Source organism: Rana temporaria, chromosome 4, assembly GCF_905171775.1.
Source record: "Rana temporaria chromosome 4, aRanTem1.1, whole genome shotgun sequence".
NCBI lineage: Eukaryota > Metazoa > Chordata > Amphibia > Anura > Ranidae > Rana > Rana temporaria.
The window spans coordinates 259,389,896-259,415,987 of NC_053492.1; the positions used below are offsets into that span (position 1 = coordinate 259,389,896).

Consider the following 26,092-nt stretch of genomic DNA (forward strand, 5'->3'; position numbering starts at 1 on the left):
CACACACACACACACACACACAGTTGTGCTCATAAGTTTACAGAATTTATGATTAACAGTATATTGGCCCCTTTAACATCAATGACAGCTTAAAGTCTTTTGTGATATTTGTGGATGAGGCTCTTTATCTTCTCAGATGGTAAAGCTGCCCATTCCTCTTGGCAAAAAGCCTCCAATTCCTGTAAATTCTTGGGCTGTCTTGCATGAACTGCACATTTGAGATCTCCCCAGAGTGGCTCAATGTAGCCTGGGGCGGATTGACCATTCAGGCACTGCCCAAGGGCCCCATCAGGGTTGCCAGCCTCAGTAAAACCAGGGACAGTATGTAAAAATCTGTGTTTTTAAATCCCAAGATTATTGCTGCCCCGCCTTTCCAGTACCTTTTCAGTGTGTGTATGGGTATTCTGTGTGTGTGTATACTGTGTGGCCCCATAATCTATTGCCTGGGGGCCCCATAATCTCCTATTGCCTGGGGGCCCCTGGCTGTAGCCAATGCATTTCCTGTGCCTTTGTAGCTCACACATCCCCAAAACATCAGCAATCCACCTCCGTGTTTCACAGTAGGAATGGTGTACCTTTTATCATAAAAAAACTTGTTGACTCCTCTCCAAACGTAGCGTATATGAATGTGACCAAAAAGCTCAATTTTGGTCTCATCACTCCAAATGAATTTGTGTTGGAAGGTTTGAGGCTTGTCTCTGTGCTGTTTGGCATATTGTAAGCTGGATACTTTGTGGAATTTACGTAGCAATGGCTTTCTTCTGGCGACTTGACCATGCAGCCCATCTTTCTTCAAGTGCCTCCCCTCCTTAGTGTGCATCTTGAAACAGCCACACCACATGTTTTCAGAGAGCCCTGTATTTCACCTGAAGTTATTTGTGTGTTTTTCTTTGCATCCCGAACAATTTTCCTGGCAGTCGTGGCTGAAATTTTAGTTGGTCTACCCGACTGTGGTTTGTTTTCAACAGAACCCCTCATTTTCCACTTCTTGATTAGAGTTTGAACACTGCTGATTGGCATTCTCAATTCCTTGGATATCTTTTCATATCCCTTTCCTATTTTATACAGTTCAACTACCTTTTCCCGCAGATCCTTTGACAATTCTTTGCTTTCCACTTGACTCAGAATCTAGAAACATCAGTGCAGCACTGGATGAAAGATGCAAGGGTCTGTCAAAAGTCCAGAATTATACGCAGACACTAATTACAAGCACACAGATCACATGTGAGGATGGTTACCTTTAATAGCCATTCAAACCCCTTTGTGTCAACTTGTGTGTGTGTTATCAGGCCAAAATCACCAGGGTATATAAACTTTTGATCAGGGTCATTTGGGTAATTTCTGTTGTCATTATGATTTAAAAAGAGTAAACACAGTTGATTGATAATAAATGGCTTCAGCCAAACAATAACCATGAGTGAAAGAAATGTGTTTTGTGTTGTCAATTATATTCTCAGAAAAATGGCCAATAAATCATAAATTCTGCCAGGGTATGTAAACTTATGAGCACAACTGTATATAGAAATATATACAAAATAGAAATAAAAGGAAAAAAATACATACACTATATATATATTACACATATACATACATACATATATACATATACACACACATACATACATACACACACGGTCACTAATCTCCATAATCACTGCCACACCCGTTATATGATAGCGCTGTACTGCACTGGTGACAGTATTAAAAAAAAAAAAAAAAGTGTTTTATTTTTCAAAACTTTTCTTTTAGCAAAAAAATACTGTGGTGATTAGTGAATGCTCAAAATTGGCCTAGGCAGGAAGGGGGATGAAAGCGTCCAGTATTGAAGTGGTTAAGCAGATCCAATCATGCTCAGCTTGCAGTGTCTAAGATCACTTATGTTTGGGTTTTAGCCTAAAATAAGTCTATGAAACAAGTGGAATATCTTTTTTGGCCCTTGCACTCTTGATATCTATGTTTGATTAGAATGCCTCTAGCAATGCTTTTGTGCGCTTCCCAGATAACAAGGGGTTTGTGAATAGTATTCATTGTCTTTAAAAGTGTTCTGGTTATTTCTCGAGGTCTGTTTGGCTCCACGTTTAGAGCTTAGCAGTCTGAGGAACCAGATCTATGGTCATAAAGATTGCGACCAAGCAGAAAAGGTCACGCAATCAATATCTGGTGCAGCGATGTTGGAGTAATGTAGTTCGATATGAAAGAATCGATTCCTAAGTCATTTTCGTGAGCAGGTGAAAAGAAGAGCTTTGGATGCTGGGCTTGCCAGATGTCAGATAAACAGTTTTGATACAGAGATTATTTTTACATGTTTCAGGGCTGAGAAGGATAGATAAGAGGAGCCTGTTGATGCATCTATGTGGGCATCAAGTGTCAAACTGATGTAATCTCCCAGAACCTTCAGTGGGGTCCTTAAAAATCTGTTAGAAGTGGTCAAGGAGGCAAATCTGATGGGTATTGGGTAACTAAATGCTAGTGAAAGTAAACTGTAGCAAAAGCCTTGACAATCCGATAGCTGCCATGGAATCTGAGATAGTGGCTGTATGTTACTATGGCACTTGTCTGAAGCTGAGAATGCTAGTTCCTCTTAACTTGGCATTCAGGGAAGTACTGTAATATGAGATCAAAAACAAATGTTTTTTTATTCATGGGGTCACAGATTGTTTACCGTGGGTCCCCTAAAAGAAAGCCACTTGGACTTTTAGCTTCCATAGATGGTTTAGAAGAATTTCCTACTAGTACGTTAAAACCTTTTACTTTAAACAAGATTCATTTAAGGGAGGCACTAAAAAAGAAATGTCTACAGGTCTGAACACCTTCCATCCTCGCGGGAGGGGGAATCCGCCATCAATAATAGAGCATAGGAAAGGGGTTAGGGGCAACGAGAAGCAAAGTGAAACAAATAATCTTGTGAGCTGGGTAGAGCAAGAAGAGGAAGTGCAGTGTGATACCAAGGAAAGGGCAAAGGGGTAGGGTTGAGGCAGGCTATAAAAAAAAAAAAAAAAGAGCAAAAGTAGGAAAACTAGGGTCTAGGGGATTCTCCATTGGAGAAGAGAGAGATTCCTAGGAGGGGACCAAGGTCAGCAATGTAGGGCTACAGCTATGAACCAAAAGAAGAGAACAATAAGGATGTAATTGAATTTGGCTACATCATGCGTGAAACAGAGTTTTTATGTCCGTCAGATACTTTTTGACATTGTTTAGTTCAGTCCTGAAATTGGACCCGATTTTTAAAACTAGGTTTTTTATTTTTACTCTAGTTGTGAAAGACCAAGTGAGGGTGCAAAGATCAGCCTGGTCTAGTGCCCAATGTATTGAGAAAATACATGAGTCCAATACAATGAGAGATTCCGCCAAGGGAGAAGATGGAAAGGGGGTCCGAGACTGGGGGCATGCTTGCTCCTTGATACAGTAGGGTGAAGAATCTATACAAGCATATTTTTTTATCCTATTCAGGCACCTGTTGCAGAGGCACCATATCTGATGGGTAGGGGGCATCCTCAGAAAATTGGGAGGTAGGAACGGCAAAAAAAGTTGTTGTCTGAATGTCAGGTCATCTTGGACAATCCTGCTGGCTTCCTCTTTTTAGTCACATGCTAAGTATAGCTTAGATAGGGCTAGAAATGTGATATTGAATCCCTCATAGTGCAAAGCTCAAATAGGATACCCTTTTGCTTCTCCACAGCTGTGCTAAATTCAAATTACTACAATAGCAAACGTGCACCCATTTATAGTTATATAAAGCGGATTATTCACTTACCCAATACATCCTTCTCATGCTCTGGAACAAGTTCTTTCCACCTGGATTCCACAGGGTCACTGAAGTCTATGTTAATTAGCTTGTATTTTGGGGCATTACGATTGGTCTTAAATGTGAAGACAGTCCCTTCATTTGTGATATAATCATATTCTGCATCAAAGTTATCTATGAGCTTTTCCCATGAAAGAATACCTGTAAAAAAAAAAATGCAATTGTAGGTTTAAATAATGTATTCAAAATCTATTCCACAACACATAAGATTAGACAATCTGTCACGACTGCCATTAGGATGACTGGCAGAAGGGCCAACGCTTTAAAGAAAACTCTGGGTTGCCCTTAAAAGAAAGACACCTTAGTCATGACACACTGACATCTTTCTTTTAAACCTTGTATCTGTCACAATGTGAACTGGTTGCTAGATAAAAAGAATAATAATTTGAGAACAGCCTCTGAAAAATTTATTCCAACTATGAACAAGACATTTTAGTGGACAGAAATTGATAAAAAAAATGAACACTGTTGGGATTTTGTAGTTCAATGGGATTTAAAGCACAACTCCAGACAATTTTTTTTTATTGGAGACCAAGGCCTCCAGTCTCTGTACACAACCCCAATTGAAGTCTATTGGGACTCTAGTGTGCAGGTGTCAACACCTGAGCAGGCTGCTGTTTTGATGGAGGTGGTTTGATGGGTTAGGGAAAATAAGCATTGCAGGGTTTGGGTGGGTAGAATTAGTTTATACACTCACTGGCCACTTTACTAGGTACACCTTGCTAGTACTGCATTGGACTCCCTTTTGTCTTCAGAACTGCCTTAATTCTTAATGACATAGATTCAACAAGGTGTTGGAAACATTCCCTGAGACTTTGGTCTATATTGACATGATAGCATCATGCAGTTTCTGCAGATTTCTCGGCTGCACATTGATGATGCAAATTTCCTGTTCTACCACATCCCAAAGGTGCTCTAGTTTACATAGATATGGTGACTGTGGAGGTCATTGGAGTACAGTGAACTCATTGTCATCTTCTAGAAATCTGTTTGCGAGGATTTGAGCTTTGTGACATGGTTCATTATCCTGCTTGAAGTAGCCATTAATGGATTGACATAGTCAGCAACAATACTCGGATAGGCCGTGACATTTGGACTGGGTTCACATCTATGCAAATTGTAATTCAAATAGTAGGAGAATGTGACCAGCTCTCTATGGAGCCGGTTCACATGTCTCCGGGGTGGCTGCGGAGCGCACCGCACAAAAACGCCGTGCGTGTTTTCCTCCGTTTCAGGGCTGAATTCAGGCAAGTATTCTGCCCTGATTCATCCCTGAAACGGAGAACAGGGTCGGACAGAATTGCTGTGCGATCCACGGACGGTTTAGGTGTGAACCAAGCCTTTAACTGTTCTTAATTGGTACTAAGGGGCCCAAAGTGTGCCAAGAAAATATCCCCCCACACCATTACACCACCAGCCTAAACCATAGATACAAGGCAGGATGGATGCATTGTTTACACCAAATTCTGACCCTACTATCTGAATGTTACAGCTGACTCATGAGACCAGGCAACGTTTTTCTAATCTTCCAATTGATGTGCCTCTGCAAATTGTAGCCTCAGTTTCCTGTTCTTAGCTGACAGGAGTGGCACCCGATGTAGTCCTCTGCTGGTGTAGCCCATCTACTTCAAGGTTCGATGTGTTGCGCATTCAGAGATGGTATTCTGCATACTTTAGTTGTAACGAGTGGTTGTTTGAGTTACTGTTGCCTTTCTATCATTTCAAACCAGTCTGCTCATTCGCCTCTGACATCAAAGCATTTTTCGTCCACAAAACTGCCGCTCACTAGACATTTTCTCTTTGTCTGACAATTCTCTGTAAACCCTAGAGATGGTTGTGCGTGAAAATCCCAGTAGATCAGCAGTTTTTGAAATACTCAGACCAGCCCGTTTAGCACCAACAACCATGCCAAGTTCAAAGTCACTGAAATCTCCTTTCTTCCCCATTCTGATGCTCGATTTGAACTTCAGAAAGTTGTCTTCACCATGTCTAGATGCCCACATGCATTGAGTTGCTGCCATGTGATTGGCCAATTAGAAATTTGTGTTACCAAGCAATTGAACAGGCGTACCTAAATAAAGTGGCCGGTGAGTGTAAAATGATATACAATTGTAATTCTGTCCATTAAGTAACAATTAGTCACAAGGGGGCAGGAAAATCAAGTCAGATTCCATTTAGAAGATCAGCAGAAGTTTGGGAGAAATTTTCATGTAGGAAAACAAGCTTGATACACAAGTATCCAAGAATGCAAGACAATTTGTAAACTTTAGGAATGCCTCAGGGATCATTCACACCCCTGTGGAGCAATACCTGCCCAAAATGTACCAATAAGTATAGCATTTCTGGCAGCACACCGCAATACATTAGTGTTTACCATGCATTGCACTGCAACACACGCCTGGCGACAAGGCGCATTGCTGCATGTTAGTACCACACAGTTGTGTGAATAGGTCCTTCAAGTCTGTCACTAAATTGAACCAGTGAACAAGAGTAATGGGCAATAGTACCATTTGTGGGAGAAGATGGAGAAAAACTACAGAATGCAAATCAGGGGGCGAAGGTGAATAAACCCTTGTTCCACATTACTAGCAAAACCTAAAATGCCACATTTTGGGTAAAATTAAAAGATATAATTAAAATTAAATTGCATATTCTATACATGGCTTTAAAAAACTCATTGTTGACTTTTTGCTTTAAACAAAAACACATATATCCCAATGTGTGCAGTAAAGCAATTTTTAGAACACAATTACCAAGATGAACGGGGTAGGGAGGGTTTCTCAAACATTTCTCTCGAGATTTCTATTAGTGCTTGTGAACAGTCTAATATAGAATAGATCTAAAAATTGCTCTGCTGGGCTGAAGTAAATCAAATACTCCACTGCATGTTAGTTACAAGAAAATGTGAGAGTACAGAAAGGAAACTGAATCTATTAATATACTGCAGGTTTACCATGAAATTACCATTTCAATCAATTCAAATAACAGAAGATGGAAATTGGGAAAGAGGCGGCCAGAGATCAGAAGTTTCTTTTGCCTGCCAATTAAATGGACACGGCTGGCATTTTGAAGTCAATTAAATCTGTACAACTTTTGTAATAAGTAAAATTTACAAAGTAAAATTACTAGCATGCCTTACATACTATATTTGAGAAGCCAACTTGCACCACAGTAAAGTAATAGGGTTGTAGCTATTGCCTTATAATGGTAATGCATCTTTTCACTAAACTAGAGAGAGGCAGGAAATAGGGTTACAGGCCTGTAAACAACATCCTGTCCTAAGCACACCTGAAGTATGATAGATTATTGAACAAAACCCTTATATGGTGATTAGTTTAATAAAAAAAAAAAAAAAAAAAAAATAAAATATATATATATATATATATATATATATATATATATATATATATATATATATATATATATATATATATATATATATATATATATATATATATATATATATATATATATATATATATATATATATATAATATGAGAGCTAAATTCATGTTTCCTGAATTATAGTCTTCTGACTCATCTCCGTATCCCCTGAAATGTATCTACAAAAATCTAAAAAGGTGTTAGGAAGAAGGAAACATAAAAAGGAAAAAAGCAATCATGGATTTGTACATTTTGAGCCTTGGTTCTGTGCCTGTTCTAACTTGCCTCAAATGCCTTATTGTAAATATAGACTCAAGAATCGCATAAGAAAATCAGAGTAGCTTTTCCATGCAGCTTGTATTGTTTAAATTATATTCAGGTAGGGTACATAACTACCCAACACCAATTTCAACACAGTCCAACGGAGAGCTTAGCTGGCTTCCTCTAGTCCAGGGGTCAGCAACCTTTTTCCACTTAAAGCGGGAGTTCACCCATAAATGCTGTTTTTATCCTTAGATGGATGCTCATTTAGTCTAGGGGAATCGGCTATTTGTTTTAAAATCCGAGCATTACTTACCATTGTAGAGGGCGATCTTCTCCGCCACTTCCGGGTATGGGCGTTCCTTCTTGATTGACAGTCTTCCGACAGGCTTCCGACGGTCGCATCCATCGCGTCACAAGTAGCCGAAAGAAGCCGAACGTCGGTGCGGCTCTATACTGCGCCTGTGCACCGACGTTTGGCTACTTTCGGAAAATCGTGACGCGATGGATGCGACCGTCGGAAGCCTGTCGGAAGACTGTCAATCAAGAAGGAACGCCCAGTCCCGCAGCCCATACCCGGAAGTGGTGGAGAAGATCGCCCTCTACAACGGTAAGTAATGCTCGGATTTTAAAACAACTAGCCGATTCCCCTAGACTAAATGAGCATCCATCTAAGGGTATAAACAGCATTTTACCGGTGAACCTCCGCTTTAAGGTCCGGACTCAATGGTAGGCTCCATAATAATAAACTTTGGATTGTGTCATGACACGCTTCACCAGAACCTGTGCATTCTGCTCCACTGGACACCTATTAAAAAATAACTTAAAATGTCTATCTTTAAAACAAAATTAAAAGAATCAATTAGCTTTCTTTATGGGGGGGGGGGGATAACAGAAGGCTCATAAAGGTTCCATTTTAGATCTGTAATCAGTACGGTACATATAGCTTTCTTTATGACGTGAAGTATCAAACTCTACCAACTCTCTCATCCAACTCTATTGGTAGCTTAAACTACCAATAGTCAGCTAATTATTTTCCTCATCTCTCCCTGACTATATGGTTATCTTTGCTTTCTCGTGAGCACCTCTATTTTATTTATTATCAGTACCTGGGCCTTAAATGTACACGGACATTTTATAGCCTCTCCTAAACTATTTAACTTGACAGAGAGTAACCGACTTTTAAAAAAAAATGTCTTTGCTGCCTTTGCGTTTAGAAGTGTTTTTTTTTTTACAGTCAAAAATTAAAAAACGCCTTTAAACGAGTTACCACGTTTACAAGCCGTTACAGGCTTTTGGCATTTCAAATGCCTCTGAACACGCGTCCTGAACGCATTTTTTTTTTCTAAACTCAACTGCCTGGAAATGACTATAAACGGCCCTGTTTACATGTACTTATAGGATAATAGAGGAGATTTCAGTGGCAGCTATAAAAAAAAAAGCCCAACTGCTCCTAAACGTATATATACCAGCACTAGTGTACATGAAGTCTTATAGTGCTGTCAATTGACACAGCTCTATATATATATATATATATATATATATATATATATATATATATATATATATATATATATATATATATACACACACACACACTTATATATATATATAATTACATTCACATCAGTCCCTGCCCTTAAGGAGCTTACATTCTAAGGTCCCCAACTCACATTCATGCATACACATACTAGGGCCAATTTAGACAGGCCAATTAGCCTACCAACATGTCTTTGAAGTGTAGGAGGAAACCAGGAGTACCCAGAGGAAATTCACACAGACACAGGGAGAACATGCAAATTCCAGGCAGGTAGTGCCATGGTTGGGATTCGAACCGGAGACCCTATTGCTGCCAGGCAGGAGTGCTGACCACTTCTGTAATACTTTAATTTCCTTTAGATGAATCCCTTTAATTTTCTCTTTACCATTCCCCTTCTCGTTTATACTTTTACAGGTTTTATAAAGCCATCCTTTCCTTTTCACTATAGTTGACGATCGTTTCTCGCCTTGACCAAAAATCTCTCTTCTCTAGATTATTTTCCTAGTATTGCAAGTAGGGTGATTGAAATCAAAATGGGAATATACTCAAAATATTGTTTCTCTATAAAGGGAAACTCTGACCAAAACATATACAATATTTAATTATAGAGTGAACATCACTGGGTTAAATAAACCCACTGGCTTCTTCTACATCTTGCATAGTCAAATGTAGTTGCGGTTTCCTCTTTCTCCAGCAAGGCAACAAAAAGGTTTCACTCTCTTATCTCTCAAATTCTCCTTCTTGCTTCATATGCACTATGGATAACCCATCAGGGAGTGTAACCTCACTTGCCTTGTAATGTCTTTGGCAGTAGAGAAAGAAAACTACAAATATTTCACCATCTACTACAAAACTAGCATGTGGATACACTTGCCAACAACCACATAATGATCAGTTAAATAAAAAAAAAAAAGTCGTTATTCAGTCTTGTACCTGTGTTGCGTATGCCCGAAAAAACTTTACTGTGTAAAGAACACAGAGCTAAAACGGATACATGGAACAGGGATAAAACAACCTTTTTTTTATTATTTATTTATTGGGTTTTTTCCAAGTACAAAGCAAACAGATTCGTAAACGGTTACATCACATGTATAGATCGGATAAAACAACCTTAGCCTAGATCAGTGATGGTGAACCTTGGCACCCCAAATGTTTTGAAACTACATTTCCCATATGATGCTCAACTACACTGCAGAGCGCATGAGCATCATGGGAAATGTAGTTCCAAAACATCTGGGGTGCCAAGGTTCGCCATCCCTGGCCTAGGTTCACAATGCTGCGATTCGACTGGACTTTCAGAGTAATTATGCATTGCAACTTTGATGCAACTCGGATGTGGTTTGTATATTCTACAGTCACCCCCGCACATGCGCACGGAACCCGCTGGGAACGGCACGGAGACTGAAGCAACGGCACATATGTGCCATTACTTCAGTTTGTCCCAGTGCGCATGTGTCGATGACTGTTGGTGAGATTTCCACTGTGGGGATACAATAGAGGCTGTCTGAGATCTCTGTAATGGAGGTCCATGTGTTGTGATAAGAGGCCATACATATAGATTTTGGAGCACGTTTGCCACATTTGGAGCACCTTTATACCGATTTGTATCATGAAGAGCTGAGCACTTCTTTATATACATTTATGGTTTGTTTGAATGATTGCTTTATATGTATTTTACATTTTTGCATACGTTTGCACTTCACCGTTTCCATTGTGTATAGCAAGATTATTTCCTATATAAATATATCCCATTTATTGGATTTAAAGGAACTATTTGCATTAGCATTTGATTGCTTTTCATAGGACTGCAAAAAAAAAACAAAAAAAAAACGTGCACCTTTTTTGTAAATTTTTTACAGTTTACCCACATTTTCAGGATTTATGGTTGCAGCAGGTTAAATATATAAATATATATATATATATATATATATATATATATATATATATTTTTATTATATGTATATATATAGGGTTCTAGTGCAAAAAAATATTTTTGGGTTTGTTTTTTCAATTATTTCTTGCCTACTCTTTGTAGGTTTGTAAATGAACTGAGGAATCACAAAAATATATTCCCTTGAATTCTATGACACACATTCTATGCACTGCTGTGTCACACCTTTCACAAAGCCTGCTATGTAAACTACAGAGGAGCTGAAATGCATATGTTTTAGAAGGCACAGTAGGTACAGGGAAACTATAGTAGCACATCATCGCTGCTTGCAGGCTGCAAGGTACCATGGGATTTGTGGTCCTTAGAATTTGAATGTAAACCAAACTAATGAAAAGAGGAGAGGCTGCAAAGCATGCAGGGAATCCAGGAAGTTGTGGAAAGAGATGGCCAGTAATCATGTCATGAAAGGAGATTTTTAAAAGTAAGCTTAAATTTGGATTGTCAATTTTTTTTAATAATTTGTAAAGCTTTTAGAATGCTGATGTTATACAATGAAAGTGTGTGCTGTGACAATAGATCACCATCAATGTTAATGTACATGTACACATTCAGTATGTCTAATAATAGCAAGATCGAAGTGTAAACTTTGTTAATTTCTTACAAGCTAAATCCATCTTGCACTAGACGGACTATAAAAAAAACTGTAATGTGTGATTGCTTGAGCGCTATTAATTTTCACAGCTCTAAAACCTTTCATCTTGGTTTCACCCTGTAAGAGCAACACACAAGGTTCATTCATCATTATGGCAAAGTGATGGGCTGAGTAGACAAGAATTTTGAAGCAAAGCACAGCAGAATATGTACAACTACACTGTGGAAGAGTATATTTTACCATTCTGTTTTATGTAAACGTCTTACCTGCATACCTAAAATACATCTTAATGTATTTTATTGGGATTTTATGTGATAGACCAACACAAAGTGGTACATAATTGTGAAATGGAAGGAAATGGTTTTCAACATTTTTTACAAATAAATATGTGAAAAGTGTGGCGTGCATTTGTATTCAGGTAGGTAAAGCCCACATGCAACATTGAGCCTCCATGATCAAAAGAACTGATATCCAATCAATGAAGCCTGTACAAATATGCAAGACCGAAGGTAAGGCTGAAGTTCAGCTTTAAAGTCTCAGTTTGATGCTGGCAGGATACCCTTTCTGTTCCCGTCACTTGACTAGGAAAATGTCAGACCATTTCAACAACGCTCTAATATAAAAATTATGTTGACCTCCAGGTTCCCATTCCAAGTGCTCATAAAAGAGGAAGAGACTGATACAAAATCAAGTACAAAGAATAAAAAAATAAAACAATTTCACAACCAGTGACATTTTATGGTTCTAATCTGAAGTCTTTGTATGAAAGCATAAAATGCTGCAAAGCCATAATACCCATTTTAATTAGGACTTGTTTTCAGAGTTTGAACTTAAGTCTTAAAATATCATACTTTAGATTGGCTGGCACATTTGCCTCGTTCACATTATTATTATTTTTTTTCTCATTAACTTTATTTAAGGGTCTCAAAAAATTTGGTGACTGGTTTTTGGTCAAGTTGTTCCCACGTAAAAAATTACCGATTTAAAAACACAAATAACCTAAAACTGCCACAAACAAGAGGGCCACAAAATATTTCTTTCCTTCTGAAGCGTTAAGATGCATTGTTATCATTAGCCAGTCTTTTTCTATTAAACCTAAATAGCCAATTGAGACAAACAGTAACGAGACCGATCTTCCACTGATGGTTAAGACTCAGGTGGTGCTGGATTGTTGAAATATTCGTTTCGTTTTCTGGGCCTTCTGAGCAAACTTTGTGACCTTGCCAATACCTGCTGGCTTCTTTTTGACAGCCTTGATGACACCGACAGCAACAGTCTGCCTCATGTCACGGACAGCAAAGCGACCAAGAAGAGGATAGTCAGAGAAGCTCTCCACACACATGGGCTTGCCAGGGACCATATCAATGATGGCAGCATCACCAGATTTCTGGGATTTTCTTCCAGTTTCTTACCAGAACGACGGTCGATCTTCTCCTTCAGCTCTGCAAACTTGCAGGCAATGTGAGCAGTATGGCAATCTAGCACAGGTGCATAGCCAGCACTGATCTGTCCTGGGTGGTTCAGGATAATGACCTGTGCAGTGAATTGACCAGCTTCCAATGGTGGGTCATTATTGCTATCACCAGCAAAGTTACCACGATGGATATCCTTCATGGAAACGTTCTTTATGTTGAAACCAATGTTGTCACTGGTACAAGCCTCAGTCAAAGCTTCATGGTACATTTCCACAGACTTGACTTCAGTTGTTACATTGACAGGAGCAAAGGTAACCACCATACGTGGTTTCAGGAGACCAGTTTCAACACGACCAACTGGTACTGTACCAATACCACCAATCTTGTACACATCCTGCAGAGGCAGACAAAGAGGCTTGTCAGTGGGGCAGCTAGGAGGCAGAATGCTATCAAGAGCTTCCAGCAGAGTGGTTCCACTGGCTTTTCCCTGTTTGAGGTTGATGGCCTATCCCTTAAGCCATGGCATGTTGCTACTGGGTTCCAGCATGTTGTCACCGTTCCAACCAGAGATGGGCACAAAGGCAACTGTATCTGGATTGTAGTGCCGACTTCCTTTACTATTTCCTTGTATCTCTTCTAGCTGTATAGTGGCTCAGTGGAACCCATTTTGTTAACACCAACGATAAGCTGCTTCACACCCAGAGTGTAGGCCAGAAGAGCATGTTCACGAGTTTGTCTATTCTTTGAGATACCAGCCCCAAACTCACCAGCAGCAACAATAAGCACAGCTCAGTCAGCCTGAGAAGTACCAGTGATCCTTTTACTTGATGAAGTCTCTGCAGCCACGGGCATCAATAATGGTAACATAGTACTTGCTGGTTTCAAATTTCCACAAGGAAGAGTCGATGGTAATACCACATTCACGCTCAGCCTTCAGTTTGTCCAACACCCAAGAATATTTGAAGGAGCCTTTTCCCATCTTAGCAGCTTCCTTCTTGAATTTTTCAATGGTACGCTTGTCGATCCCACCACATTTGTAGATGAGATGCCCAGTTGTTGTGGACTTGCCAGAATCGACGTGTCCAATGACGACGATGTTGATGTGAGTCTTTTCCTTTCCCATTATGGAGTTCTAGATGTTGGTGATGGACACCTTGCAAATTTGCCACAGACCCGGTGAGGAAGAGCCTCGTTCACATTATTATGTAGTAGAGAAATCGGTTTGGTGGTTTTACCACCCCTGACTAAATAGGAGGTACTCTACTAAGCAATTTATAACTAGCACTTAGAAAATAGATCTTAGCACACCTCTCTGACTACCAAATCAGTTATAATCTAAATTTAAAAAACACACACAAAATTCACCACTGTCTGGCTTCCGTCAAACGAACAAGCTGGAAAACCAGCAGCCGATCAGCGCTGGTAGCCAATGGGGCAGAACACAATAGCTTAGTGGGGAGATTACTGGATTAACATTGCATAGTCAGTACAACAAGCTCCTGCATTTTTTTTCTTTTCTTTCAGCCCATTGGGTTGAATGAAAAAAAAAAACTGCCTGTGTGTACCAGGGATTACTCTTACTGGCAGCATGGCACTAAATAGGAGCCCACAATCCAATATGAGGTATTTCAAGTAATTTAGAGCCAACAAAGCAATAACGGGCCTTAACCACTTCAGCCCCGGACCATTTGGCTGGCCAAAGACCAGGCCACTTTTTGCAATTCGTCACTGCGTCGCTTTAACTGAGAATTGTGCGGTCGTGCGACGTGGCTCCCAAACAAAATTGACATCCTTTTTCCCCCCACAAATAGAGCTTTCTTTTAGTGGTATTTGATGACCTCTGCATTTTTTTGCGCTATAAACAAAAATAGAGCGACAATTTTGGAAAAAAAAAAACTAAATTTTTTACTTTTTGCTATAATAAAATTTCCCCCAAAAAAATATATATAACATTTTATTTTCCTCGGTTTAGGTTGTATTCTTCTACATATTTTTGTTTAAAAAAAAAAAAAAATATCGCAATAAGCGTTTATTGATTGGGTTGTGCAAAAGTTATAGCATCTACAAAATAGGGGATAGTTTTATGGCATTTTTATTAATATAAATTTTTTCTTTACTAGTAACGGCGGCGATCGTGATTTTTATCATGACTGCGACATTATGGTGGACACATCGGACACTTTTGACACCATTTTGGGACCATTGTAATTTTTACAGTGATCAGTGCTATAAAAATGCACCGATTACTGTAAAAATTACACTGGCAGTGAAGGGGTTAACCTGTAGGGGGCACTGAAGGGGTTAAGTGTGACAAAAACATCTCCCCGTTCTTCAGCTCTTTGACCAGATCACGGGAAACCGGCGGACATCGAGTCGACGGCGGTGCGCAACCACACGGCCGGCAAGTTAAAGGGGATGTATATATACACATGTCTATTTGCCCGGCCATCCCATTCTGTCAACGTAAATAGGCATATGGCGGTCCTTAAGCGGTTAAAAAGGAACTGCAGTCTGCTCACATAAATTGTAATAAAAACATCTTTGTCATTCTAAAGCTTCCCTCCAAACACTTTGCATATTATTTTATATATACTGTGGTTCTCTACTTGTCAAATATACTGCAGAAATCTCCCTCCACCGAGTCTGGCTGCAACCATTTAACTGTGGGCAGCTAAAGCTGCTGCCTGTTCACTTCCTGGATTTACACAGACACACAGATGTCATAAGCCTAGGCTTTTTACTAGGGATGCACCGATATATCGGTGCCGAAACATATCGGCCGAAAACAGCTGTTTTGGGCACATGCCGAAACAGCTTTAAAACTGCCGATATGACTAGTGGCTGCAGAGCGGTAAAACACACTGTGCCTGTCTTCACACACTGCTCGCACACAGCCCCGCCTGCTCCTTACCCCACGCTATGATAAACAGAAAGCCGTTCTAATGCCGAGATGTGCTCTGTCTATCATAGCGTGGGGTTAGGAGGAGGCGGGGCTGTATGCTAGAAGCGTGTGTGGAAACAGTTTCAGCATACAGGCGACGGTGAGCTGCTTTTCCTTCTAGCAGCCTTCCGTCCACCCCTCCCCCCCCCCCCTTCCCCACATACCTCCGTCCTGCTGGATATATCTTCGGGACTCTGTCCCCCCTACTCCTCCTCCCTCCGGTTGGCTATATGTTCGGGACTCTGTCCCCCCTCCTCCCCCCCCCTCGCTGCCTAGCCTGGCTTCTGTGTCCTGTCCCTGATGCCAATCCACTCCTGAGGTGACAGGGTTAATAAAGAGAACCTGTCACCTCCAATTGTGTAAAAGAAAAAGTTTCAGCATACAGCCTGAATGGCTTTGGCAGTTTGAGGAGGGGGAAGATGTCCACAATGATGCAAGGAGTGAGCAACTAAAAAGCAAAGAATGGATGCAAATGTTCACTATGAGTCCATATAACATGATACAAGGGCCAGCCAATATTGTTACTTGGAAATCCTGAAGAAATTACAGTAATCTGTTTGGAGGAACCTGAATAATAATTCAATGAATAAAATAAGTAATTAAAGAATAAGAAAAATAATATTAAAAATAAGAATTATACAAAAAAAAAAAAAAAGGAAAATGACAAGCTTACAAAAAAAGTGATAAAGTAATAAAAAAAAAAAAAAAGAAACAAAAGGCAGGCAATTGGGGGCACAGTGAGTGTATTATTAAAAAAAAAAAAAGAAAAGTCATTTTCGGTTTCGGTTTCGGCCTGACATTTTTTTTTATTTCGGTTTCGTTTCGGTTCTGAAATTTCCATTTCGGTGCACCTCTACTTTTTACCAAACAAGAAACAGGAAGTGGGCTGTATGAGGTATTTACTGGCAGAAAAAACATGTTTTACTATCCAAAGTTAAAACAACAAGGGGAGAAGAGTTAATGGAAAGTTGAAAAAAAATTACTGAAGGTCAACTTTAAGGGAAACCTCTCAGGATAGGAATATGGTAACTGGCAAATAGCTTTTGATGTTGCATGTTCCAGCCCTATGGTCCTGATCGTGGCTGCTGCCCATAGCAATCACCCTTTATTTAATTTCTTGAAGGACTGTAAGAAAAATTTGGCACATTTTTTCATACATCGGGCTCTTAGTGAGTCATGACAATCATTGGGACAATTAGGTGTTCTGTGACATTAAATGCATATACAATCATGTTTTTGATATGTTGGGTAGTTAGGCTTCATTTCCACTGGCGTTTTTACAGCCACTTTTTTTAGCCTTTTTTACAGCTTAAAAACGCCTGTCCATGTTTATTTTTTTTTGTGAGCTGGAGCTCAAAAACGCTGCGGTAGCGTTTTTACAGCTCTATTGCCCTGGTCCCACGTTTTTTTTACAGCTCAAAAACGCCTATGTGGGCATGATGCCATAGAATAACATGGACAGGAGTTTTTAAGCTGTAAAAAACGCTCAGAAAAGTGGCTGTAAAATCGCCAGTGGAAATGAAGCCTAAAAGGTAGGCTTGAGATGACAATCTTACAGCAATGGCAGCTGCCATATATTATTGTGGCAAGTTCCTTTTAAGGTCAAAATTGCAATAACATCAATATACCGCATGTAAGGCAGTGTGTGCTTTAATCCTACTGCCAAAGCAGAATAAAATATTGGCCGTTAGCAATGTTCTAGTAGTTGAAAGAGGTCATTAAATATGAAGTTATCCAGCAAGTTCTGCGTCTAATAAATCAGTGGTATCGCTAAGAGAAAATGAAGTCTAGAACTCCATATCAATAAAGAAAAGTCTATAAACTATATCTCACTCTCTACTGCTGAGCAAAGAAGCAAATCTTAACTGAGATTGTGAAAAATGAAGCACTGCCCAGACCAATATGTTAGATATACCAGAACACTGTATTTCCATAATGCGATCATAACAAACAGCTGTCAGCAACTACCCAAAACAATCACAAAAAGAAATCTGTTTCATTACTCCCTGAAAAAGGGAAGTTATAATTGTTTATTCGAAGCTCCAATCTATGATTGGGACCCAAACATGTATTTTTAGTCTCTGCCTGCAGTTTATCTACTGATAAACTGCAAAAGTCTTGTCTATGTCAATAGTCATAATCTGGCAGAGATTTTTAACAGCTGCATGGGAGAGGTTTGCCGTGTTGCTAAGAAAGAGCAGACCCTTTTAGGTCAGGGGTGGCAAACTCAAATTCATCGGGGGCCGCATTAGCAGTATGGTTGCCCTCAAAGGGCCGGTTGTATCTGTAAGACTATGTGTCCCCCTAGCCACACACTCCCGATGCTAGGGGTGCAACGGATCGAAAAACTCACGGATTGGATCGATCCTCGGATCAAAGTCACGGATCGGATCATTTTTCGGATCAGCAATTTTTTTTTTTTTAATTATTGCGCCCACCTCACTGTAACTTACACCATTGCCCCCCCTCACTGTAACATCGACCATTGCCAAAACTCACTGTAACATCCAGTCATCCACCATTGCCCCCACTTATCACTGTAATGTCCACCATTGCCCCCACTTATCACTGTAATGTCCACCATTGCCCCCACTAATCACTGTAATAGCCAGTCCAACATTGCCCCCACTAATCACTGTAATAGCCAGTCCAACATTGCCAAAACTCACTGTAATTGACTCGCTCTTGCAGAATAGCCGGCTAAAAGATCCACGAGCAGATGAGGGAGGGGTGATGACGTCAGTGCGCACCTAGGCAGCCGCCGCTGCCGGGTGTACCAAGATGGCCCACCGCTCCAGAGCTAGGCCGAAGCCGCGGCCTTTCCTAAGGCCGAGGCAGCGGTGTGCTCCGCGGATCGCGTTCTGTGCCGATCCGAACACGGACAAGGTGGCAACGGACGGCCCGTTGCGCGGGCCACATGGCAAGGTCTGGCGGGCCGCATTCGGCCCACGGGCCTTGTGTTTGCCACCCCTGCTTTAGGTTAACAAGGTTGTTATTGAAATACTGTATATACTCGAGTATAAGCTGACCCGAATATAAGCCGAGGCACCTAATTTTACCACAAAAAACTGGGAAAACTTATTGACTCGAGTATAAGCCTAGGGTGTCCATCTGCATGCCTCACTGTGCCCATGCCAAAATCAGTGCTCCCCGGGCATAGGTCCTCCAGACAGCAAACTCTGCACAATTGTAGAGGAGAACTGGCGCTACCATGTGTGCCAATTTTCGGGTCCAGGGGACCTACGGCGGCCGGTACCGTGTCACCAAATTTACAGGAGAAATGACCGTTAAACATTGGAGTCTATAGAAGGGGAACCCGAATTTGAAAAAAATCGGTGCTCCCCAGGCGTAGGTCCCCTGGCCAACACACTTTGTACACCTGAAGAGGAAGAGTGGGGCTATATTTGTTTTGAAGTTTGGGGTCCAGGGGACCTATGGCCGGCCGATACCGGATTCCCAAAGTCCGGGAGGTCAGGCGCAAAAAGGTGACTCGAGTATAAGCCGAGGGGAGCATTTTCAGAAACAAAAAATTTGCTGAAAGACTCGGCTTATACGGTAGCTTAAATCCATTAAAGTTGAGCACATCAGGACCTCAGTCAGACGGAATTTTTTCATCGGATATTTTGACCGGGTCTGTGCCCATCAGAGTTTTTCCATCGGAAATTCTGATGGACTTAAAAAAAAAAAAAAAAAAAAGAAGAAGAACATTCCCAGATGAAAAAAATTCTATCGGAAATTCTGTTTGTCTGTATGGAACTCCGACGGAGAAAAAAAAATGCATGCTCAGAATCAAGTCGTCGCATGTTTGGAAGCACTAAACTTAATTTTTCTTGGTTTGTCGTAGTGTTGTACGTCACCGTGTTTTGGACGGTCGGAATTTGGTGCGACAGTGTGTATGCAAGACAGCTTGAACGGAATTCCGTCAGAAAAATCCATCTGAGTTTATGCCGATGGAAATTCCAATCGTGTGTACAAGGCATAAGGGTATTTCCCTAATGGGTTCAAAGGGTGGTTTATTCTGGGCAGAGAGACTTGCATTAAAATATACCAAGGAAGCACAGGGTGCTGCATGGATGGGCTTGATACCAGATATACCTTTTAATGAAAGGTTTTTACAAGAGAGAACAAGGCCAAATACCTTTGGTAAAAAATGACAAGGTGGAAACCTTTATTTTCAAAGTACTTGGAGCCAAGTCTGGTTGTATGAAGGCCAGAATGTGAAGTTTTCTATGGAACTGAAGTGCCTGTGTTCGATCCAGGCAAAAAGGGATTTTCAGGTACAGAATAGACCTTTCAGGGAGTAGCTTTTTTTACTTTTAACAATGCTGGGATTACAGACTCAGAGACCCCTTTATCTTTCAAGACTTGGGCTTTAAAAGCCATGCCATTAAAGCTAGAGACTGAGACGCAGGATGGAATAGTAGGCCTTACAACAGCAGGTCTGGCCTGCGTGGAAGAAAACAGGGGTCATATCCTTGCAGTCCAGAGTATGTCAGTTTGTGTACCAGGTTCTTCTGGGCTAGTTTGGTGCAATGAGAATCACTGTCAGAATTTGAACTGTAGGAAAAGCATAGATTAGCCTGAACTGAGTCCAGGGAATCTTGAGAGCTTTCAATGACAGTGCTAAAGTTTCCTTGGTCCTGGCTGCAGAAAGAGGTAAACTGATGTTTAACCACTTGCCGACCGCCGCACCACTATTTACATCGACAACATGGCACGGGCAGGCAGATTGGCGTACAAGTACGTCCCTTTAAGGTGCGCGCCCGCCGCGTGGCTCGCTAGTGCGACCGCAGGTCCTGGGAACTCGATGTTTCCGGGAGACCCGCAATTACGGTCGGCAAGGTCAGAACAGGGGAATGCCTTTGTAAACAAGGCATTCCCCTATTCTGCTTAGTGACCGTGATCGTAAACGGTCATCAGTGACGTGTCATGTGTAGGCACGACCCCTAACAGTTATGCCCCGTACACACCATCACTTTATGTGATGAAAAAAAACGACATTTTCTGTGAAGTAAAAAATGACGTTTTTGAAACTTCAATTTTCAAAGACGAAGTTGCCTACACACCATCGTTTTTCTCACAATGTTCTAGCAAAGCGAGGTTACGTTCCACCACGTTTTTCCATTGAAGCTCGCTTCATAAGTAGCTTCTGGGCATGCGCGGATGAAAAAACGTAGTTTTAAACGACGTTTTTGCTACACACGGTCAATTTCTGTGAAGTAAAAGTTGACGTTTTGAAAAACGACACATAAAATTGAAGCATGGTTCAATTTTTTTTGGTCGTTTTTTAGAAGACATAAAACAACGTTTTCCCCCACACACGGTCAATTAAAGTGACGTTTTTAAAAACGTCATTTTTTTTCATCACATAAAACGACCGTGTGTACGCGGCATAAGAATCACTCCCTAGGGAACACTTAACCCCTGCAGCGCCACCTAGTGGTTAACTCCTTCACTTTTACAGTAATCAGTAAATCGCTGTAAAAATGACAATGGTATCAAATTGGTGTCAAAGGTGTCCGCCATAATGTCGCAGTCACAATAAAAATCGCTGATCGCCGCCATTACTAGTGAAAAAAATTATTAATAAAAATGCCATAAAACAGTCCCCTATTTTGAAGACGCTATAACTTTTGCGCAAACCAAACGCACGCCCTTTTCCGTTTTTTTTTTACCAAAAATATGTAGAAGAATACATATCGGCCTAAACTGTGGAAAAAAATAAATATTTTTTGGGGATATTTATTATAGCAAAAAGTAAAAAATATAGATTTTTTTTTCAAAATTGTCGCTCTTTTTTTGTTTATAGCGCAAAAAATTAAATCACAGTGGTGATCAAATACCACCAAAAGAAATCTCTATTTGTTAGAAAAAAAGGACGTAATTTTTGTTTGGGAGCCATGTAGCACGGCCGCGCAATTGTCAGTTAAAGTGACGCAGTGCAGAATCGCAAAAAGTGGCCTGTCTTTGACCACCAAAACGGTCCGGAACTGAAGCGGTTAATCTGGATGTCCACATTTACAATCCCCCATCTCTGACATAGTGGGCTTAAGATAATGAGGTAAAGTTCCCAATTTCTCTGGTCCGGGCGGTACAGAAGTAATTTGCCTTCCAGTTGTCAACTCGTGGCATGTGGACAGCAGAGATTGATGGAGTTTGAGTTGAAGCCTCTGGACAGGTACTGAAGAAACTACTCCCTGGTGCAAGAGATTGCTCACAGTTCTCCGAAAAATCAAAGTGTACTTGGGTAGATTTTAAATGGCTTGAAAAAAAAAAAAAAAAAACGACATTGGGGTAGAGTTTTAACCGTTTAGGATCCGCGCTATGGACGAAAGACGTCCACAGCGCGGCTCTCAAGTGCAGAGTGGACGTCTTTAGACGTCCTTTTGTTGTCATTCCCTGTGCGCGCCGATGGGGGCGCGCAGCGGGGAAACAACGTGCCCGGCGCATCGCTCGGGAGCCGATGCAAGTGCCTGGCGGCCGTGATGTCCGCCAGACACCCACGATCATCGGTGACAGCAGGGACGTGGAGCTCTGTGTGTAAACACAGAGCTCCACGTGCTGTCAGGGAGAGAGGAGACCGATCTGTGTCCCTTTACATAGGGACACAGCATCGGTCACCTCCCCCAGTCAGTCCTAAAACTGTTATGGGGGATTCAGAAAAACAAAAACTACATCATTTGTTTTGTACAAATGTGATATAAGAACAGACAAAATATTAAAACTGCATAAAAGTTTCCATTTAAAGTATTTTACTCATGAAAAGTGACTTACATCCTAGCCCTAGCCACATATTTTAAATCTAATATATAATTAACGAATGTCACTTTGTTATGGATTCTGAGTGAATAATTCATTCAAGTTTTGTGTATTTCTTCATGGTTTCAATTGGTTTTCAGTGAAGAAAAGAAACCAACTCAAATCTGAAAATTAAAACTCTTCCCAACAGGCACCAAGGAATGAAAAATTCATAATGCAAAGCATCAGAAGGGATGGGATCCAATTTTCTCCTTTAATGGATTTCAATTACCAGATTTTGGCACAGAAATAACCGCACCAAAGGAAAGTCTTTAATGGTAAATGAGAATGCTTTGAACAAGCACATGTTCCCATAGTTTCTTTCTCACTCAGTAATGTCAATTTAGGCAACACAAGAAAAACAAATCTCACAGTGCAAATGTCATTTTACTTCTGTGTAGTGAGGGAAAACTTCACAAATGGTCAGTAAATTAAAGCTGAACTTCAAGCAAACATCTAAATACACAGCAGAAAAAGAAACTGACCTGATGAGTGACAACACTAGAAAGTGGAGGTCCTTCACAGAACTTCAAAAAAGGAATTTGACCAGCCCAAAAAAAAGGTTTTACAGATATTTTTAAATTGATTCCTTTTAAAGAAATCTGCCTAGCTGTCCCTTTCTTATGCCGCATACACACCATCACTTTATGTGATGAAAAAAAACAACATTTTCTGTGAAGTAAAAAACAACGTTTTTGAAACTTCAATTTTCAAAGACGAAGTTGCCTACACACCATCGTTTTTTCACAATGTTCTAGCAAAGCGAGGTTACATTCACCACGTTTTTCCATTGAAGCTCGCTTCATAACTAGCTTCTGGGCATGCGCGGGTGTAAAAACGTAGTTTTTTTCTACACACGGTCAATTTCTGTGAAGTAAAAAACAACGTTTTTCAGAAGACATAAAACAACGTTTTCCCCCCACACACACGGTCATTTAACCAGTTCCCGACCCCCGCATGTACATATACGTCCACAATATGGCACGTACAGGCACATGGGCGTACACGTACGTCCTCGCCTATTAGCGGGTGGGGGGTCCGATCGGGACCCCCCCCGCTACATGCGGAGGTCGGGTCCGCTCGGGGAGCGATCCGGGACCACGGCGCGGCTATTTGTTTATAGCCGCTCCGTCGCGATCGCTCCCCGGAGCTGAAGAACGAGGAGAGCCGTGTGTAAACACGGCTTCCCCGTCCTTCACTATGGCGGCGCATCGATCGCGTCATTCCCTTTATAGGGAAGACACGATCGATGACGTCATTCCTACAGCCACACCCCCAAACAGTTGTAAACACATACTAGGTGCACCCTAACTCCTACAGCGCCACCTGTGGTTAACTCCCAAACTGCAACTGTCATTTTCACAATAAAGAATGCAATTTAAATGCATTTTTTGCTGTGAAAATGACAATGGTCCCAAAAATGTGTCAAAATTGTCCGAAGTGTCCGCCATAATGTCGCAGTCACGAAAAAAATTGCTGATCGCCGCCATTAGTAGTAAAAAATAAATAAAAAATAAAAATGCAATAAAACTATCCCCTATTTTGTAAACACTATAAATTTTGCGCAAACCAATCGATAAACGCTTATTGCGATTTTTTTTACTAAAAATAGGTAGAAGAATACGTATCGGCCTAAACTGAGGAAAAAAAATGTTTTTATATATGTTTTTGGGGGATATTTATTACAGCAAAAAGTAAAAAATATTGCTTTTTTTTCAAAATTGTCTCTCTATTTTTGTTTATAACGCAAAAACTAAAAACCGCAGATGTGATCAAATACCACCAAAAGAAAGCTCTATTTGTGGGGAAAAAAGGACGCCAATTTTGTTTGGGAGCCACGTCGCACGACCGCGCAATTGTCTGTTAAAGCGACGCAGTCCCGAACTGTAAAAACACCTTGGGTCTTTAGGCTGCATATTGGTCCGGGGCTTAAGTGGTTAAAGTGACGTTTTTAAAAACTTCGTTTTTTTTCATCACATAAAGTGATGGTGTGTATGCGGCATTAGAATTGTGGCAAAAAACATGGTCACGAGTTTCTAAAACTGGGTTTCTCAACCAGGCTTCCATGGAACCTTAGGGTTCCTCCAAGAGGTTGCTATGGGTTTCTTAACCACTTAAGACCCGGACCAAAATGCAGGTAAAGGACCTTGCCCCTTTTTGCGATTCGGCACTGCGTCGCTTTAACTGACAATTGCGCGGTTGTGCGAGGTGGCTCCCAAACAATATTGGCGTCCTTTTTTCCCACAAATAGAGCTTTCTTTTGGTGGTATTTGATCACCTCTGCTTTTTTTATTTTTTGCGCTATAAACAACAATAGAGCGAAAATTTTGAAAAAAAACAATATTTTTTTACTTTTTGCTGTAATAAATATCCCCCAAAAATATATAAAAAAAAAGTTTATTTCCCCTCAGTTTAGGCCGATACATATTCTTCTACCTATTTTTTTTTTGCGCAAAATCTATAGCGTTTACAAAATAGGGGATAGTTTTATTGCACTTTTATAAAAAAAATTTTTTTTACTACTAATGGCGGCGATCATCGATTTTTTTCGTGACTACGACATTATGGCGGACACATCGGACAAATTTTGACACATTTTTGGGACCATTGTAATTTTCACAGCAAAAAATGCTTTAAAAATGCATTGTTTACGGTGAAAATGACAATTGCAGTTTGGGAGTTGACCACTAGGGGGCACTGAAGGGGTTAAGTGTGACCTCATATGTGTTTCTAACTGTAGGGGGGACGGGGCTGGACGTGTGACGTCATTAATTGCCTTTACCTATATCAGGGAACAGACGATCAATGACAGCGCCACTGTCAAGAACGGAGAGGTGTGTTTACACACACACCTCTCTCCGTTCTTCAGCTCCGGGGACCGATCGCGGGACTCCGGAGACGATCGGGTCTGTGGGTCCTGCGGTCACGGAGCTTTGGCACTTAAAGAGGACGGCTGGGCACTTAAAGAGGACGTACAGATACATGCTTGTGCCCAGCCGTGCCATTCTGCCGACGTATATGTGCAGGAGGCGGTCCTTAAAGTGGTTGTAAACCCACTATTTGGACTTTTACCTACAGGTAAGCCTACAACATGGCTTACCTGTAGGTAAAGATAATATCTCCTAAACCTGCACGGTTTAGGAGATATTACCCCCGCAATGCGGGCGGCGCATGCGCAGGGGGGAATCCACGGCTGAAGGACCGGCATCGCCGGACCCTGCCGATTTTAAATCTCCCGCGCGCACGCGCGGGAGTGACGTCATCGCCGCTCCAGCCAATCACAGCGCTGGAGCGGCGATACCCGGAAGACACGCCGGAGCAAGATGACATCCTGCTCGGCGTGGACCAGGTAAGGGGTACACACCTCGTTCCGAGGTAAGTATTTCATAATAGGCTAGTATGCGG

General features: G+C 41.0%; 1 protein-coding gene and 1 pseudogene across 1 annotated transcript in view; both read right to left on the reverse strand.

Annotated features, from left to right (window-relative positions):
* The window catches only part of LOC120937167 (prolyl endopeptidase), a 149,727-nt gene that overhangs the window by 82,562 nt on the left and 41,073 nt on the right, over nucleotides 1-26,092 (reverse strand). Inside the window, exon 8 of the mRNA XM_040350174.1 lies at nucleotides 3,755-3,946. Coding sequence (XP_040206108.1) covers nucleotides 3,755-3,946 — 192 coding nt within the window. The remainder of the gene's footprint in view (nucleotides 1-3,754; nucleotides 3,947-26,092) is intronic.
* LOC120937168 lies at nucleotides 12,071-14,183 on the reverse strand (annotated as a pseudogene).